This window comes from Wolffia australiana, chromosome 3, assembly GCF_029677425.1.
Source record: "Wolffia australiana isolate 7733 chromosome 3, ASM2967742v1".
NCBI lineage: Eukaryota > Viridiplantae > Streptophyta > Magnoliopsida > Alismatales > Araceae > Wolffia > Wolffia australiana.
Window position 1 is genome coordinate 6,866,220 of NC_135837.1, and position 19,594 is coordinate 6,885,813.

The 19,594-nt window shown below is 36.9% G+C and overlaps 1 protein-coding gene across 3 annotated transcripts; it reads left to right on the plus strand.

Moving 5' to 3' along the window:
• Positions 1 to 481: 481 nt before the first annotated feature.
• On the plus strand, positions 482 to 5,885 carry LOC144700808 (DNA-directed RNA polymerase). 3 transcript variants are annotated; one of them, XM_078572356.1, is made up of 6 exons: positions 482 to 634; positions 1,340 to 1,491; positions 2,425 to 2,534; positions 2,672 to 2,757; positions 5,342 to 5,441; positions 5,553 to 5,885. In XM_078572356.1, the coding sequence occupies exons 1-6, from the start codon at positions 510 to 512 to the stop codon at positions 5,553 to 5,555; spliced, it is 576 nt and encodes a 191-aa protein (XP_078428482.1). In that variant the 5' UTR covers positions 482 to 509; the 3' UTR covers positions 5,556 to 5,885. The 3 variants fall into 3 exon arrangements, with proteins under 3 accessions (XP_078428482.1, XP_078428481.1, XP_078428480.1); XM_078572355.1 differs by having other exon boundaries at positions 5,556 to 5,885; XM_078572354.1 differs by lacking the exon at positions 5,553 to 5,885 and having other exon boundaries at positions 5,342 to 5,547.
• The last annotated feature ends 13,709 nt before the right edge of the window (positions 5,886 to 19,594 follow it).

Below are 19,594 nucleotides of genomic sequence, written 5' to 3' on the forward strand. Positions count from 1 at the left end.
TACTCAAAGAAACAGAATATATGACTCACAATACCTCATTGAGGTATTGAAAAGTATACAAAATATATTTCAAATTCGTATATCGGATTTCAAAAAAACCGATATCAGAAGTCAATATCCAAATATCGTCATCCAACCTTTGAGATGAGGATGGATGCTGATATCAGGATGGATAACGGTATCAGATATCGTTACTGTAGCAACCGAGATACGAAATCGTCATCTGGCATAATGATATCGGTATGGAAGGATATCAGAAAGCCCATTTCCGAGATCAGGTTCAGCATCCGTCCCGAGATCAGCATCTGATATCGTGGTTGAGACGGGCTAATACTCCCTTACAATGATTTCATTTTGGGCCACAAAAAAGAACACTTAAGAAGTTGGAGTAAATGGGCATAGTAACGGGTTCGGGTCTCGGATCTTCAATTCGGGTCTAGGATCCGAACCGATATCCTCTGTTTTTCTACTCTTTTCCCAGTGTTCAGCTCTTGTGAGTGAGTAGTGCGATGGAGTCGTCCATGGTGGAGGCGATTAGGGTTTCGGACGCCGACCTTCAAGTCTACGTTCACCCGTCAAACGCCAACACCATTCAACAAGCGCTTCAACGTCAGCTCAGCGTCGCTCTCTTCACGTGAGTCTCCGCCGCTTGCATTTCCCATCGAGAAATGGTTTTGATTCTGTGGGTCTATGTTTTTTCTGTGATTTGTCTTGTGTACCGACGTGAAAATTCGACATGGTGAGAATTATGGTCATCCTATTGGGATAATTATTCTCGTCTTCTTGTTCCTCTTGTGAAATTAGTAGCGCCGTAATTTAATGGGCGTTTCGTGTAATTGATGGTTTTAAATTTATGAGTTTCGTGTAATTCTGTGAGTCGTTTGAATAGTTTTTTAGTTTTTGTTTTGCGGGTCTATTTTTTATATTTTTTCATGTACCGACGTGGAATTTCAAGATGGTGGGAATTATGGTCATCATCTTTTAGGACAATATTGCTCGTCTTTTTGTTCCTCTTGTGACATTAGTTGCAACTTACTGTGAAATACGTAATGGTACTTCGTGTTAATTGAATCGTTTGATAGTGGCTTTTTGGATTTAGACGACCTATTTCTGTTTTAGAGGAGACGATACCAGACTATGGTAAATTCCATTGTATTAAAACTTGTCCCTTGATTTTGGAACCGGTAACAAATTTCCAAGTTCTGATCTTTTCAGGAATCGAGTTATGGGGCATATCTGATCGTCGCCTTAATGAGTTTCCAGTTTAATTGAATGTCTAAAGAATATAGTGTTTGTATTTTAGCGGGAGTTTTTGAGTTGTTTTTGGTTTCGGATTCAGATTTAACGAAGGCTTTGATGGGGTTTTATTAGCTTATTCATTGGTTGATACGAATACAAAAGCAAAGGTTCTTCCAGGCCTTACCCCATACTTATGTGTGAACGTGAAAGCAAAGCTACTGTTATTTTCTCCAAGACAGGGTATGCTTTTAGGTAATTTCTTCTCCTCTCTTTTCACTTATTTGTTGAATGATTTGATTGCAAATTGATTTTCATTAGAAAACTTTACTTCTATATCCGTTTTGAGTATTTGATATTGTGGTATAAACCTCAGCTTAGGAGAACTAGATGCCAAACAATAATATAACCTTTCTTTGGATATTGAAACCGTTTTAAGCTAGACTTATTTCCACAGGGTTTTGGCTGTAATAGTTTATTTGAGATTACTGGATCTCAGAGAATTCAAGTGAACACTAACCCATATTTTCCCCTTGTCCTAGGCTCAACTAAACGTGTTTTTATTGCTGCAGTTGATCCTTTGGGTGTAGCCCTTTGGCGATTGCTTAGTGTGTTTCATCAATCTTCTTTCTATTATTAGGCTCAGTTTTTTTTGCTTATTTCAATTGCACAACAAATAGTCTTTACTTTTTGATCCCGAAATGAATCCTTGGCAGTGTTCTAATTAGTGCCACTGATTTCTCTACCGCTAACGTTTACCTTCAGGATTATGGCTGTGCTGCTAAAGAGGCATGTCCATCGTAGGACTGTGATGAATTCAGTTCTTATGTTGCTGGAATACGTTTTGCTATATTCTGCTCTCGTTAATTAATTTCGCTCGCTTTTTTTGTTGTGTACCTTGTAATGATATGTCTCATCTTCATCATTTTTCTTACACTCATTTCGAGTGTTCTGGATACCTCGGACTATTTCTGACTATATCTTCGGAATAATGTCACTTTTGTTTCTCTTAATCTTTGGTACAAAGTATCAGTCTTTCTTACATAAGTAAAATCTTGTACTTTGTTATCTATTTAACAGAGCCAGTAATGTCGCTGAACTTTATATCATACCACAACGCAAGGAGGAAATTTTGCCCATAATATCCCTGGATGCTGATGTGAATGTCATCATCGTCTTATTTTTCAGAGGGGAAGGTCGTCAAGTTAAGCAAAGAGTCCATACAGGTGGTGATTCTTGGGTTTTGTGCGGCAGCCATCACAGTTGAAGATATTCGTCGAGAGTTTAGATATAAAATTGTGAGTTTATAGCTCTAACTTTCAAAGGCGCAACTTAAAACTTAACTTTGAGATACCATGTCTGTGCATTTTTAATTCTTGATGAATTTTTATTTCATGGGTAAAACTCTCATAGTGGAACATTGATGCTTTTGCAGAAGGGTGGGCATGGAATGTTTTCTAGCACTTCTCATAAGAGGCATACCATAAAATCAGGAACAATGTTGCGATTTCTCGTCAGGAGGTGGGGCTCACAATTCATCTGGTGTTTATTTCTTATTAATTCATATTTGACTCAGAAAAGCTTATATGAAGTACTCTAGTCACACCCAAGTGATTTTAATCCTTTTGTAGCTCTTTTTGAGTCAAGAAGAGTCGCTTATGTGAACATTTTTTTATGACATGACCATATGAGTGCCTTGATAGTGTTGGCCTCGTTTTTTTCAATGTTCTGCAAGATTGTGCTGTTTCTACTGCAAAGATATTGTCTACTCTAAAATCCCTAATAGAAAGTACATGTTACGTTTATTTTTCATTCTTTTTTTTAACGTTTATTTTTCATATAGCCAGATGGTTGCGATACCAATTAAGATAATGGCCACTTGTAGAATGGAAAGGCCAATGTACCAGAAAGTGGAGCTTTCATTTTCCATTTAGTTGCAAAGTAAAGGCCTCACTTGTCCCTGTGAGAGTTTTTATTTGATGTTTTGTGATTGGATTCTCTTTAGGACCTATCTCATACATGTAAGACCTAGTCAAAAGAGAGACATGTCAACAGGTGATGACTGAAGCGCGAACTTTACTTGTTGAGCAATGCTGGGGGGATAGAAATTCCTCGGTGTTCTTTCAAAACAAAATTAAATTCCTCAGTGTATGCACAAATTGAGAGGGAATCTGATACAGTCCTAAATAAGGACTATAGCAGTGAGGTCAAATAGGGCTTGATGGGTGATACTCTAACAATAGTATCAATAAACTTCTTCGATCAAATTGATATCGAAAGCCGAAATGTAGCAACAACTTGACAATGTAGCTTAAAAGGGACTGGGATCGTGCAGATCGTGACGGCTCCTCCGCTCCGGTGAAGCTCCTTCTCAACCTTGGGCGGCTCCTCCGCTCCACTGAAGCTCCTCCCTCCAGATCGGTAGATGGTGACTCCCGCCTACCGCTCTAGCCTTCCCGACAGGTAAACGTCAAGTAACTATTCCAAGAAAATGATAAAGATGCCATACCTGGTCTGCCCGCCCTTATTTATAGGGGTGAGTCACCTCCTCTCCTTTTCTTGGTCAACACGACTGGTCAACAGTCCGTTGACCAGCTCTTTGCTTCCTCTTTCTTTGGTACTTCCTTGAGTAGAATCTATCGAAGGGTGACTGAACTGATGGCAGGAAATAACTGCCCACAGGGACAATAATGAAGTGAATTTTGGCACGTCCGACTCGGTAATTCTTGAGGGTTCATCCACATTTCTCTCTCTTCTGCTCCTTATCTTGTACGTCTCTCCAATTCTCCTCTCTCTCTCTTCCAATTTTCTTGTTTTTTGTTAGATCTCCATGGGGACTGTAACAGAATCAAATCTGTTTCTTTGGAAAATATCTGGCGCTGCATCTTTCCTGTCTGCACCTATGATCCATAATTATCTATCTGGGATCCCTCAACCCATCCTCTATTCTCAATCCCCTTGCGCCATCTTTTTTCTTCCAGTTCTTTCTGGGTTCCCTTGAAGTGACTAACAGTATTCTTTAAGACAATCATGTCATTGGTATCAGACCATCTGTTGGTTCTCTCTCTCCTTTGCTGCCAGCCACTGCCGTGGCTGCTCCTTTGCACAACCACCTGTGCACAACTGTGTCAAACAGAGCGCGTTGTCATGCTCTATCTCATCTGCAGCACGCTGAGTGCAGCTGCACTGCCCATGTTCCTCCTCGTCTGCACCGAGGGCACCACACCGTGTGCTCTGGCATGGCCTGCTCATAACCTTGTGCACAGCCTGCATAGCAAAAATCTTCATCCATGCCTCACAGATTGCACTGCTATATGCACAGCGCATGGCAATCAAGCAATCAATCAACACCGTAAGGTGGAATCATACTCGTTGACAGGTTTTTTTTTTCAGACGACACGTTGCAGAATCAAGGCCGATTGTCTATTCAATCAGCCGATGCCAGAGTTCTGCACTTTGCTTCAGGAAAAGATTGATCCTTCAGGACTGGGATTTCCAGACACCTGATGGTGCTGAAGGCTGCCTTCACACATTAGAGGATCTGCCTCCATCGGCGTGGCACAACAACTTTTATCCGTTCCTCTAGATTAGTATCAATCTATTATCAATTTCCTATCCTTTTTCTTGAGCATGAACGTGAGGAGTAAAGCCTAAAAAGTGCATGGGCAAGGTCACTTTTCTTAAGTATTTGTACCTCTTCAGTCTGCCTTCCAAGAGATCGATTGATCATGCAGTCAACCTGATGCTAGATGCAAAACCTATTTCTCCACTTCCTTCGGTTTGTGTTATCTTTGGCCATAGAATGCCCTGTGTTGCAGGCCTTCTGGGCCGAGCGTCACCTATGGCAACTGGCTATCATGGTTACCATCATGTATTCCTGAGGTTCCAGGAGATGGATAATGCGTCCCATCCAGGACGTCGCACCTTAAGTTCCGCTGCTTGTTTTTACTGAGTAAATGATCGTTATGCGTAAATAATGGTTTTAATAGTATTTATCTCATTATCTGCAAAAATGGTGGAATTTATTTTTGGATCCGACTTTAACATTATATTCATCTGCCAGTATATGTTTCTACATTTGTTCACTCTTTGATTTGGTGACTAGTTTTGATGAAGAGATACTACACATATCGGGGTCACTCCTTCCACCTCACACGGGCTGTATCAGTTGGCTATCCAAGCAGGAGACCAGTGAATTCCCAGAGGTTGTGCCAATCGTACCATAATTTTACCTTCATGTTCTTTCATTTTTTCGTTCAATATTAGTGTAGAAAATTATATTATACTTAGCCGATCATTTTACTTGTTAAACTTAGTAGGGAGGGTAGACGAGTCAACTGGAGGGGACAAAAACAGGTAGATTGAGCGGCCTTGACACCTTTGCGTGACAAGACGGGCCGAGCGAAAGAACCTAATTATTGATTTGCCAAGAAAAGAAGCCCTTAATTATAATTCTTTGTTTGTATGCAAGTTTTCTGGCCAAGTCCAGGTCTGGAAATATTGTAGGCAGAGTTAGGATTTACTTATTCTACTGAACCCTGTTTCAAGTTACTTATCATCAAAGTTCGACCTGTAATGTTAGTAACATTTGTACATTGCGGTCCTCTGATTTAACTATGATCATTAATTTCAGATTTAGCTTTCGTTTCTGAGTACGATCAGGCTGATGAGATATTTTTATTATCGTCTTTTGTCTTTTATCCTGATACTATCATTGATTATTTTTAATGGAAAAATATTAGAGTACTAACACTTGATATTTAAATATATTATTTCTTCTGTTTAAGACCACTGAAAATTGAAGCACATTTCTAATCTGGTTTTGTTCTTCTCCAAAGTTGGGAATTCTGTGGGATATAATGGGGGAATATTTATAAATTGGGCATTTCCCTCGAATGGTTAAAAATATTTTGTGCATTTTTGCGACATTATTTTATTTTCCTTGCTAAAAGCTGTTATCTAGGAAATTATCCTTCATTAGACTTCTTTGATGGGTTAACATGTGTTCTCAAAACTTGCACTGTATGGGATTTCACGCCAAGAGAACTTATTTCAGATGTGGCTACCTAAAATTTATTGAATGAAAAAATCCAAAAAAACCTTAAAGTTACTTGGGTCCCAGATTAGTAAGTTACTTGTCAACATTACTTAAATTACTTGTTCAGGAAATGTGAAAAAATGTATCCTAAAAAAGTACACATCAGAACAGGCAAACCTTGTTCATAGCCCTAGGGATGGCAACTACAACCATTGGTGTCAACTTGGACGGTGGTGATGACCATGACAGCTGTCTCCAATGTGGACAACGCGTCAATGGATGTCATGGACAGGGCAGCAAACACAGCACTTTTCATCTATAGGGACAATTACCGTCATCGATGATGATGGAAATCAATGTCAACAGGGAGGACAACCATTGTCGACATTGACTGTCTTTAACAGGGATGGGGAGAACGAAAGTCCAGATTGACGGGGACGCCTAGGATGATAACTGTCACCGATGGGACAATGACCACATCATTCAATTTATATGGGGACGGGGGCCATCATTGATGAGGACAGTGACCACAACCAAAGGGCATGATGAAGGTGCCCAAAGGGGATAATCTAGATAGCTCTCATCTCTCCATCTCTCTCGCCGTTTCTTTCTCTGCCTCACTCTCTCCCTCTCTTTCTTTCTCGCTTGCTCACTTTCTATCTGTCTCTCTTTGTCTCTTCCTCTATCTCTCTCTCTCTCTTTCTCTTTATGTCTTATCTCTTCCTCTTTCTCTCTGCCTCTCTTTCTCTGTCTCTCTTTCTTGCTTACTTTCTCACCTCTCTGTGTCTCTCTATTTGTCCCTTCCTCTTCATGTCTCTCACCCTCTCTTGCTTGCTTGCTCATTTTTCTCTCTCTGATCTCTCTCTTGCTCTCTTGCTTACTGAATTTCTCTCTTACTGTATCTCTATCTCTTCTATCTATTTTTTCTATTCCACTTGTGAACAACAGATGTCATCTGTCACATCATTTGTCATGGTGACAGATCCATCATGGTTTATGTGATAGTGATGGATGATGTTTTTGGCCCCATGACGGTGATGGATGGCATGATGAAATACTTGTGATGGGTAATGTGACAGTGACAGTGACAGAGAGTCTCTGACTGGTAAAAGGACGGGATGGCCATCAGGAATGAGGATGGTGATGGAATTTGAAATGATAAAAAATAGGAAACAGAAAATATTATTGTTTATGTTTAAAATAAAGGAAGAGATTAATATACTATGCATATATTTCTGAGAGAGGGAGTTTGAAAGTCAAGAGGTGTGTGCCAGAGAGTAGGAGAGATATATATAGAGAAAGGGAGACTGAAGAAAGGAGGGGAGTCCAAGAGAGAGGAGACTGAGGGAGGAGACGGTGAGAGAGAGAGAGATAGACAGAGAGAGAAAGAGAGACATAGAGAGAAACATTGAGAGGAGAAAACGAAGGGAGAGAGAAGAGAGGAAACCAAGAGAAAGAAGAGAGGAGACCAAGAGAGAGAAGGGAGAGGGAGACTAAGAGAGAGGAAGAGAGAGGGATACCAAGAAAGGGAAGAGAGAGAGAGACCAAGAGAGAGAGAGAGAAGAGAAAGGGTGACTATGAGAGAGAATGGGAGACAAATAGAGAGAGACACAGAGAGAGAGACAAAGGGGGAACGAGAGAGAAAGAGGAGACAGAGAGAGAGGGAGGCTGAGAGAGAATTAAAAATAAGACCAAAATTATAAAATTAGACAAGTAAGATGTGTAATTATAGCTATGTACTTTCATTCCTTGTGACACGGACAACGTGTGGCGACGGGATGAGGACAAGGCAAAGGATCCAGTGACGGATGAGGAAAACATGATGGATTTTGTTACAATCATGTGGCATGTTATGGGTGTGGTGCACTCGATGCCAAGTCCTTGTCTGTCACTACTCGACATTGATCTCATCTTGGTGAAGCTGTCATATCTGACACATCACGTTTTGGATGCGCCGTTCCCTCATTTCGTCATCTATTGTCCATCATTCATTCTTTTTTTGTGATTAATGAATGCCAGAGTAGAACTAACGATGGAAGGATGAGATGACAAGTCAAATGGCGTTGGGAGATGACCAAACAAAAGATTTATTAGTTCCATCCATCCCATTCATCCAAAAAGTATTTTGTCATTTGCCCACCAATCTAATTATCGTTCTCTCTCTTCTAATGGAAATATATGTGGTTGGCATGCCAATCACACATTCTATATTCATTAATAGAACAAATTCATCATAGTGCATGTGTGAGTCTCCAACGTTCCATGAAAACATGATCAGACTAAGTGAATTATGATGAGATCATAATATGAAGATTACTAGTCTTTGAGCATGTGTTTTAAAGATTCATATCATTTGGATAATCGAAAAGGACATTGAAGTATCCATATAGAATATCACCATCTACCCTCATTCATATGATGAGTATGGCTAGTCTCATAGCCATTAATGTTGGGACATTAAGGATATATAGTAGATGTTCTGTAGTGGAAAGAGTTCATTGAATTGATCCATATGAATCCTGAATGATATTACACCAATTTATCAATCAGGTTGATTCATATCAAGGTTGTGCAAGTGGTCCTTATACTTGGGAAACCAAAGGCATGCTATAGATATGCATTTGAACTTTAACTATGATCTACGAGTCTCCGATCATGAGATTCTAAACAATACTAGTTTGGTTACATGAATAAGTTTACAAAAATGATTGATTGGTCAAGATGAGATTGTACATCCGCTATATAAGAAGGAAGAACCTAAGGAAGACGATGTGATGAGGTCCTTAGCAAAGGCAGTTAAAAATGGAAGAAGAGTTCTCCAATGATTTCCAAATGCATCAGTACTAACTCGAATGACCAATCAGGCTTTGACAGTTGACCATCCCATGAGTGAGTTGATACACACTCCTTTATAACTTCTAGAGCACGAGGTGTAGCTTGGCACTGCATGGGTTTGAAACTCAGCCTATCAATTGAGTTAAATCTCTCTAACAATAATTAATCTATATGATGATATAATTAATTAATTTGGAAGATCGATAAGTATTATTGGGCCATTGGAGTAGTTAACTAGACTGGCACACATGCCTAGAGGATCACTCTCAAAGGGTCTTTTGGACGTTGAGAGACATGCTTAAATTTGGGAGGGTTTTAATGAAAAGTAGTCACTTAATATAAATTGGGGATGGGCCTGAATGAAATTTACCCAAACCAGAATTGTTCAGCAGCCTTCCTCTGCATCTCCTTGCTCCCCAAAGTTCTGCTCCATTCTCGACTCAATCGGGATGTCATAAGGATGACGCTAGAGGATGATTGGAGCTCATCAAAGGTGAAGGAGGATATTCGACGTGCCACAGACTATGTGGATATGTCTAGTAATGTTCGCCCGTCCCAATACCGATATCGGATGACGGTATCGGGACGGATGCTGTACCGGATACAGAAAAGGCAATTTTCGGTATCCGTTCTTTTCAAAATCTAGGTATCAGATATTGGCATCTGAAATCAGTTGCTATAGTGCCGATATCTGATATCGACATCCGTCTCGATGTCGTCATCCGCCTCCGTCTTAGGGGGGAGGATGACGACATCGGATATCGGGTGTGGATATCAGATTTTTGATATCCACATCGAATAAGATTCTTATGGTTATTTTGTGTATTTTTTATTAGAAAATTTGAATCGAAAATACACGAAAGACGGATACTCGGAAAGAGAATCGTAGAGGGTTTGGACAGCGGACGGCGGATGGTGGACGGCGGTATCTGCGGATTGCGGCATCGGCAGAATCTGTAGACGACGACATCGGCGGAATCGACGATGCGGACTTGCAGGTAAGTACTTCTTCCCCCTTCAAATTTATTTTTCTTATTCTGCCTCTAATTCTCATATTCTCTACTGCTAAGTTCTTCAAAATTTTCTTCTTTTTTTCCCTACTTCATTCGCTAATTCTCAGTTATTACATTCCAATTTTGCAATTCGTCTTCCGCAATTTCTCATAGCTCCTTCCCGTTCATAAATTGTTGGAATTTTCCGTTCATAAATTGTTGTATTCAGTAATCATAAGTCAGAAGTCAGAAGCTTCAATTTTTTGTATCTTCGTCAAGTCTAGTCTACGATCTCTCTTGAACCTTTTTCTCTCTCATTCCCTCTCAATTTTGTTATTTCATAATCTTCCACTCTTCTCTCTTTCTCTCGCACTCTTTGCCTATTTTTATCTTTTCTTCTCTAGTTCTGTTTCTCCTCTTTCATTCACACCCACTCTACGATCTGCCTTGAACCTTTTTTTTTCTATATTTATCTCATCTTTCTCTAATCCTCCCTCTCCCACAATGTCTGAAACTGTCTGAATTTTTCTGCCTTTCTGTCTCTTTCTTTTTCTCCCTTCGTTCTCTCATTTTTTCTCATTACCTCTCAATCTTTTTATTTCATAATCTTCCACTCTTCTCTCCTCCTTTCTCACTCTTTGATCTCTGTCTCATTCTTTTGCATTCACACATCTCTCATTCGCTTTGGGTGAAGTCCTTGCGTGTTTAGTGGTTGTTGGTAGCCTGTTATTATTGACTAGCTGTGCAATGTAGCAAACTGAAATTCAATTAAGATTGTTGGGTTATTTTTTTCTATCTTATGTTATGTTTCTTTCTTATGTTATGTTCATTGTACCTCTTACTTTCATTAAATTTATAAGCGTGGATCAGCATCATGCGTTGACGTATTAAACAATGATTGCTTACCGAATTATGAATTCAGAACCATGAACCCACCCGGAGGTAGTGCCCCACCCCAAGACGGATCTAGGTCAGGAGCTAACTATCCCGAACGTACGAATGCGGGAACATCTCATGCCGTAGAGAGTCACCCTCGTTCGAACCGTTCAATCATCATTGACTACTTCAAAACCATGGGTTATGGATACTATGCATGCTTACTATGCCGGGAGACGAACCCGCACAATAAGAGAAAAGTGATAAAATGGCAGGCCGACAAAAACACCAATGTATTTTGGAGACATTTCAAAGCTTGCCATCCTGCACGTCATGCAGAGCTTAAGAGCGTGGTGTTGGAAGACCTTGATCAGCCGCGTATATCAGAGAAAATGCAAATTAAACAACAGGGAGAGTCAAACCAACGAGGGCCGATCAGAGGGCATACGCCCGACGAGATGAAGAATGTCATTGTACGGTTTATATGCATGACTGATTCACCATAGGCATTGTTTAGAATGTCGTGTTCAAGGAGATGTGGCGCTACACGACACTGCTCGACTTGGATCCTCCTAGTGTAAAAGTCATTAAGTAGTGGACCATCCAAATGCATGGACGCATGAAACAAGATGTGAAGAAGTTATGGGAGAACGTGGACTGAGTGTCCCTCACAGTAGACGTGTGGAGTACAGAGAATGGTTAATGGACTTGTAGGCATCACCGTCCATTGGGTGGATGATAAATGGGTGTACCAAGAGCAGGTACTAGCCATCCGAGAAATCGTTGGCAAGCACAATGGGGACAACATGGCGTCCATCGTTCTCCAGGCCCTAGAAGAATTCTGTCTGCAGCCGAAGGTCAATATTCAGCATCAAACTTATCTTATTAATTAAACATGTGACTTTACAGGTGACAAATATTTATGCAGGTGTACGCCGTGACTATTGACAATGCAACGACAAAAAAAGGATGTCGGCATTGATGGTGAGAAAGATAAAGATCGTCAACCCAACGTTTATCGCCAGAAGGCGCGTCTCATGCGTTGCACACATTTTTAACATTGTCGTGCAAGCGACAATAAAAAGCTTCAGCATTCCTTCGGCCCAAGCTATAGAGCCCGGAGAAAGCGACGTGACCAGGACAACAAACCAGTATGACAATGACTAGGACAACGAACTTGGAGATATATTGACAGCATCTGACGACAATGACGGAGAACACCGGCCGTTATGTGTTGGGTGATGTAGTTACGAAGGTGCGGACACTAGTGAACAGTATTCGGAGCTCTACGCAACAGAGACAACATTATGCAAAGGCATGTGAAGACGACCCCGAAGTCGAGGAGTCTAATATGGTCGTCTTAGACTGTCCGACCCGATGGAGTAGCACTTACGCTATGTTAGCCGCAACCGTGAAGAAGCGTGATGTAATTGATGAACTGTTGAAGGATTGTGGCCAGAAAGGAAAGATGACAAAGATGTCGACGGAAGGATTTTGACAAAGATGTTGACGCCCTCAAAGAACACATGGATGAAGTGGTCCAGCAGTTCGAAGATGACACTTTCTTCACATGCGTACGACGGTTGCATGAAGGAGATCGTTCCAACATGGTGCAAGTGTGTAAGGCGATGCAACACAAGCTTACACAGTATGCAGAGGTCTTGTGGGCGAATGAAGCAATCACCAGTGCAACATTGATGGATCCATTCCACAAAGACTCAATTCTCCATCAGGGCATTAGAGAAGCAACCATCGCATGCGTATGGTCCTTGTTACCATGTGACTCGCCAAAGCATGGAGCGAGTGGGTGCGCTGAAGATGGGCACTCAAAAGGTAAAGAGTTAGACTCTTGGCTATAGAACATTATGTAAAAAGTCCAATCGGCACCTGCGTCAACGAGGTCGGCGTGGGATGAGTTCAACCAATACCTAACGGAAGTCGTGCTTAACGAGGGAGTGTCCACCCCACTATCTTGGTGGGCCAGCATAGGGGCGAAACGCTTCCCCATACTTGCAGCCATTACAAGGGAGCTGTTGTCTGTATGTGCGATAAGCGCTCCTCCTGAGTGCTTGTCGATGATAAACATCAAAACTCTCATTACTGTGAAGTGCTAGCTGCATGCGGACAAGCGATGGTACACTAATGTGGAGTTGGATTCGGATGGCGAGGATGGACAAGATGGGGTAGTTGCATGTGCTCAAGGTACACATCACCTACATTGACTACCTTTTCTGCATATTTTACGTAATAATCGTTCTTTATTTGTTATCTCTCTCTATGCAGGTAAGCACAAATTTCTGACAGAGCCATGGACAAATTCTCAGGGGAAGGGCGTATTTTTGACGGCTACCTATTACAGAAGGCCTCTTTTGCTAAAAACATTGCAGTAATTTCCTATATATTTCTTGAGTTTTGTTAACAGTTTGCACTTAACCAAATATGAAAATTTATAAATTTATTCAATAACATAAATATTAGTTAAATCAAGAATTTTGAAGCACCAAGATGTGTGGGGTTAACTTAATTATAATTTTGCAACATTTACCTACAATTTTGTTGAATTTTCCAAAATTATAAATTTTAACAACCAAACAAGTAAATTATTAAGTCAAATTTTTCACTCTACTTAATAATATAAATATTAGTTAAATAAACCATGTTGAAGCACCAAAAAATGTGCGGTTAATTTTTTTATAATTTTGCATCATTTACCTACAATTTTGTTGAATTTTCCAAAATTATAAATTTCCACAACCAAATAAGTAAATTATTAAGTCCAATTTTGCACTCTACTTAATAATATAAATATTCTTTAAAGAAAGCATGTTGAAGCACCAAAATGTGTGGGGTTAATTTAGTTATAATTTTGCATCATTTACCTACAATTTTGTTTAATTTTCCAATATTATAAAGTTTCACAACCAAATAAGTAAATTATTAAGTCCAAATTTGCACTCTATTTAATAATATAAATATTAGTTAAGTACGCACATAAAAGTGTGGGGTTAATTTAGTTATAATTTTTCAACATTTTCGTACAATTTTGTTGAATTATCAACCATTATATGTGGGCTTCAAGCCTTCAAGGGTGATTTTTTATTTTCGTAAAATTCCATTATATTAATTTTGACAATTATAAGGCATAAGAGCATATCTTTAATTTTTGCAAGTTGTGGCATTTTCTGGTGCGCGCAAGTCATATTAAGGATTGACTTTAAAGACGGCTGAACACTTTTATTCCTTAAAAATTTTTAGAAATCTCCCATATGGGTTTGCGATGGATTGGAAAAAAAAATCCAGATATCGGTTACCGTCATCCGGATATCGATAACCGATATCAGGCATCCGATATCCGTCGTGTCCATCCAGCTACAGTATCTGGTACCGACATCCATCTGCCCTTTAGAGACGGATATCGACCGATATCTGATATCCGATATCCCGCACTGTCCCAGTTTTCCTCCTGATATCGTATATCGATTGTCCGATATCGGGTATAAGACGGATATCAGTTGGGCGAACCCTAATGTCTAGAGGCTGTACATATGAGCAGTTCAACTCGTCTCGCTCGAAGATCCAAGAAGTCACGGACGCGATCCATGCATAGGTGATTCATTTCATGATTTTGTTGATATGATAACTATTCCATTTTAAGTCTTTTGCTGTGAATCTTTCTAAGATTTTCATCCACTTTGAGGTCACATAACCCAATATCGTCCTCTTACTCTTCCCCTCCCTCTCCTTCTTCTCCCTATCGTCCCCTATTTCTCTTGCTTTCTCCCTTCAATCTCTTCATTTGATTCTCTGCCAATGTTTCTTTGAATTTAAACACCAAACTAAAATATCTTGTCACTCAAAAAATTTAAAAAAAGTAGAGAAGAAAAATGAAACATAAAGTGTCCTTGATTGTTGTATTATGTTTAGAATGTTATTTAGCAAGCCTTAAATAATAAAACAACCAAAAGTGGAGAATGGTATGGAATACTAAAATGTCATTATCGTGGGGAATATTAGATAGCTATTTATTGGAATTTTCTCCATCTATAATCCACGACATTAAAGCACTATGTTAGTCCGCTAAGTCCACTACGTGACCAATATGAAGGTTTGATAAGCCCATAGATACTGCAATAAAATATAAAAATACTTATTTTTACTTATTGAATCAATAATTTTTCCTTTGAAAACTAAAGGCCAGAAACATACATGAGAGCTAATGATAAATCTAGGAATATCTTATAAAAAATTGAACCCCTATTTTCATGTTTAAAATTTGCATTAATATTTTAGAACAATTAGAAAGATTAAAAAACATGCGAATGCATGAATAATATAAATATGTATGAAATAGGTAAATTCATTTACTATTGAATAATTCCATTGAACTAAATGATGATAAACGATATTTCAATTCTTATTCTTAATGCATACTATTAAATAAAGTATGTATGTTTTAATATATGGACATTCTGAAAATAAATAATGAAAAAAATGAAAAATAAGAGGTCTTTAATCTTGGCATTAGTATTTTAAAAACTAAGGATGAGTGAACATAGATTTATTCAAATGGGAGATATAGTGCCAGAATAAAATGGAGAATAAATTTGCCAAGAGAATTATAACCCAAGAAATTAAAAGATGATGATACAAAAAAATATGTAGAGGTCTTTATGTAAAACCTCAAGTTTTTAGAGTTGAAAATCACTGAGAGTTCATTTAACCTGTTTAGTTATTTTTTAAAAGTTTAGATTTTCCCCAAGCATGAAGATACTGGGGAGGAATTTAATATTAATTTCATAATTTGGAAGCTTTTTAAAATGCATTTTTTATGATAGCTGATGTCTATTCATCAAAATATTCATGAAGACCTTTTTTACCTTCAGTGTGAGTCATAAAGCATACCATGTGACTGTATATATTTATCATCCTTCTCATGGCATTACCATTTCTCCAATTTATTATTAGCGGCTCTCCATTTTGCATTGTCCCTGATTTATCACATTCTACTTCTATCATCAGCATCACAATGCTTACTTATACATATGTTACATTAAATTTCCATTATCATCCCTTAATCATAATTTAAAATGTCATTAATTCCCTAATATCTGTTCATCTGGATATGGCATTTGCACATTGTTATATATTTATATATATTTTGAAAGATTATTGATTAAATAGTATAAATAAAAACCTATCATAAGAAAAATGTCAGCATCTCAATCATATGATATGCTTGGAAAAGAGAAAAAATTATGATCAAGATGATGCTACAGTTTTTTCGTAAATCCACACGCATTGATTATTAAAAGATAAGGTGCCCTTACAGAACGTGTATCTAGAGATAATAATTATTTTTTGTTACTTGAAACTATTTGCTTATTTAATCTAAAGGGAAGGAAGCTAAAATTATTAAACTAACAAGAAATCCCAATAGGGGTAAAATTATAAAATTGTATTTGATTAAAGAATGTCTATAACATAGAAAAAAGGATTTGTTCTTTTATTTTTTATATAGTAAAACTGAAAAGAGCTCATTTTTTGTTTACTTTTGTCTTATTGATAATCTAAAATGCATTTTGAATTACTTATCATTTTTAACCATTATTATTGATATCTCAAACAATGTATAATCTAATTGCATATTTATTTTGAACGTGGGAGAAGAGATTTTCTTCTAAGAACAATAATGCTCATTATTAATAAGTGATTACAAATTTAATAAATAACTTTATAGTGCACATAATATGAAGTATTGATTATCCATGGAAGAAACAACATATAATTCTTGGACACTAATGTATTCATTGAATTACTAAAAAACAACATATAATTCTTGGACACCAAGCATGCACATAGATCAGATCAATATCATAAAAAAAATTTGAGGCTTTATGAATATTTTTCCTTTAAATTTGAAAATTAAGCCAATAGAATAAAAGAGCCACAGATAATAGTGAAACATTGTCATACTTTACATATAATTGCAAATTGCATCAACCCCAAAATTGGGTAACTAGTGTCTTCACAAAAGAACCTTGTGATTAAATTACCAAAAAAAGTTTCTTCTAGATACAAGAGAGAAGAATCATATACTTTCTTGAGCCAAACATGATAATAATATCTTTTAAGGGTATATCATTATAATGCCTTTATTAGAAAGGATTGGATCATTTAGCTAATAAAATAGGTCTTTAACAATTTGAACTTTAAGATCAAGTAATTTTTATAATGTAATTGTTGCTGTGTGCACTTGATAAGGTGAAGTAGAGTTTAAAAGACATTTATTGACTGTTTTTAATATTAAAAGACCATTAAGTCTCTTTATTAACAAAGGTAATTGGATCAAAAGAAATTTTTTAGTTTTTTATACTATTAAAAAAACATAAAGCTTTTTCTGAACAAATTTAGTTAGATCAAAAGACATTTATTGATTGTTTATACTGTTATTAAAAACATTAAGGTTTTCGTGAAAAAGGTAATTTGATGAAAATATATTTATTAGATGTTTGTGCTGTTCAACTAACTATACTTTTGTGCATGCATAGATTGACGCTTTGGGTTCATTTTCTGAGTTGTAGTTTTGTTGCGAAAAGTTATTCAAATGAAACTATCAGTGCAATCTAATGAAAAACGCTAAAATAAATATTATTTTTTTAATAAATAAGTTTTTCACAGAAGCTGCCATGAGTTCTATGGAATATGATAGATACAATTTCTAGATAATTTTTTTTTCTTCTTTAGTGTTTTTACTCTGATGCCATTTTCTTCTTATCTTAGTTAGTTATCCCTGAATTCGGTACCTCGCTTTTGATTTTCTTCGGTTTTTCTCTTAGGAAATACGTGACAAAGGTTATTGGATCCACTAAATGGCCTGGATTGGAAAAAGTTAACTAATTAAAAAAAATTTGTATGGCAGTTGCTACCTTAGACATGAATTTCTAAACCCCTGGTGCTTTACGTTTTTGGAAACATATTAAAATGTGAGATGACTATTGTTGGTTTATGAAGAATGATTTTTTCCCTTCAAGTCTTTTAGTTCCGCTTCAGGGTTTTCTTCAAAGAATGAGAGCAATGCATAAATAGATATTGAAAAACATCTGAAATAGGTTAGTATAAGTTATAAATTTAAAGGTGAAATATAATTAATTTTAAGAAATAATAATGATGAATTATTTTTCCCTAAATATTTTTCTACTTATTTTGTTAAATGAAAAAAAATTGTGACCTAAATAAAACGTTAGATTAGTATATAATTATACCTCTTCCAACTGTCATAGTTTATTGTTTTCTTTAGATTGATTGAAGATCAAACTTTTATTTATGCGCTGGAAATGATATTTTGGGCTAACATATGCCTTACATGCACACCTTACATCCACCTTATTGATATTTTTGGATAAAGCTTCAAAAAATTATCTTAAATTTGAGTCTAACATTCTGATATGATGCTAATTATTAATTTAATCACATTAAGTTTACATGTGTAGTTTCTTGAAAATAGTATACGTATGTTTTATTTTGTGTAAAATGTTTTAATTCATTTTTTTAGAGTGATTTATTTGGTAGTATTATGGATTTGTGTAACATTTTGATCATAAAAAAATATTTTTTAGGTTGTAGTACTTTTTCTAGGATTGTTTGAGATTAAATTCATGGACATGATAATTCCCCAAATCCCACTGTGCATTATACTTTATGGTTTGTATTTATTTCAGGGAATTAGGTACAATTTTTTGGCCTTTTTTTTGCCACGCCATGTGTCAGCATCTGATTCAGTTGTTTATCTAATTTATTAATTAGTTAATGTAATTTGAGCACCACCGGGCTCTTCATATATCCTTCATCAGAATTACATTTATGGAGATTTTAATTGAGCCCTTTTTTGTAACTGTCTACCTCACCCTGTGCATTGAAAAAATTAAGCACATCAAATCTTTGAAAAAATTATATGGCATGTGTTACATAGGAAAATAAAACCAAAAACCCTTCAGTATTACTAATAAAATAAATTATAAGTCATAAAAATATAATATATACCCAGACTCGAAAATAACAGATATATAAAACTAATGTTAAAAATTAAAGCAAAACATACTCCACCCAAGTAAATTATTTTTCTTCTAAATATGAGTTGTATAAATCCATAGAAAAAAATACTCAAAAAATTAGGATATCACTCTAATATCACCATAATCATTGTAAGATTGATAACCCAAAAGTAATTATTGTAATTTAAATAGACATGCATGAGCTACAGAATTTGTGCGCTTGTTGGCAGGTATCAACCACCATCTGCCACAACAAGCTGTACTGGTTAAACCACTTTTTTCACTCAGTTTAAGTACACCGTACATGGCCATCATCATACCCCCCACCTTAAAGAGGATTACTATTTTCTTATTGTCCTAGACTTATTTGAACTACTTTTCATTTGTTTGATTTTTACAATTATATTTAACTTATCAAAAATATAAACTAGGTATAAGTTGACTTTTGCAATATTTGAGTTTCCAATGATCGTAAGGAAAATTATCGATTATGTGGCGTAAGGAACCTTAAACAATATAATTTAACCCTAAATCTTGATTTATCAGTTACTTGTCAAAAGGAGGGG

What these genes read in the sequence shown, in the direction of transcription:
- LOC144700808 (XM_078572354.1), top strand. Translation starts at nt 510, where the DNA reads ATGGAGTCGTCCATGGTGGAGGCGATTAGGGTTTCGGACGCCGACCTT. An exon ending in CTCAGCGTCGCTCTCTTCAC is followed by an intron (nt 635 to 1,339) that starts GTGAGTCTCCGC and finishes TTTCGGATTCAG; the next exon opens with ATTTAACGAAGGCTTTGATG. An exon ending in GAGAGTTTAGATATAAAATT is followed by an intron (nt 2,535 to 2,671) that starts GTGAGTTTATAG and finishes ATGCTTTTGCAG; the next exon opens with AAGGGTGGGCATGGAATGTT.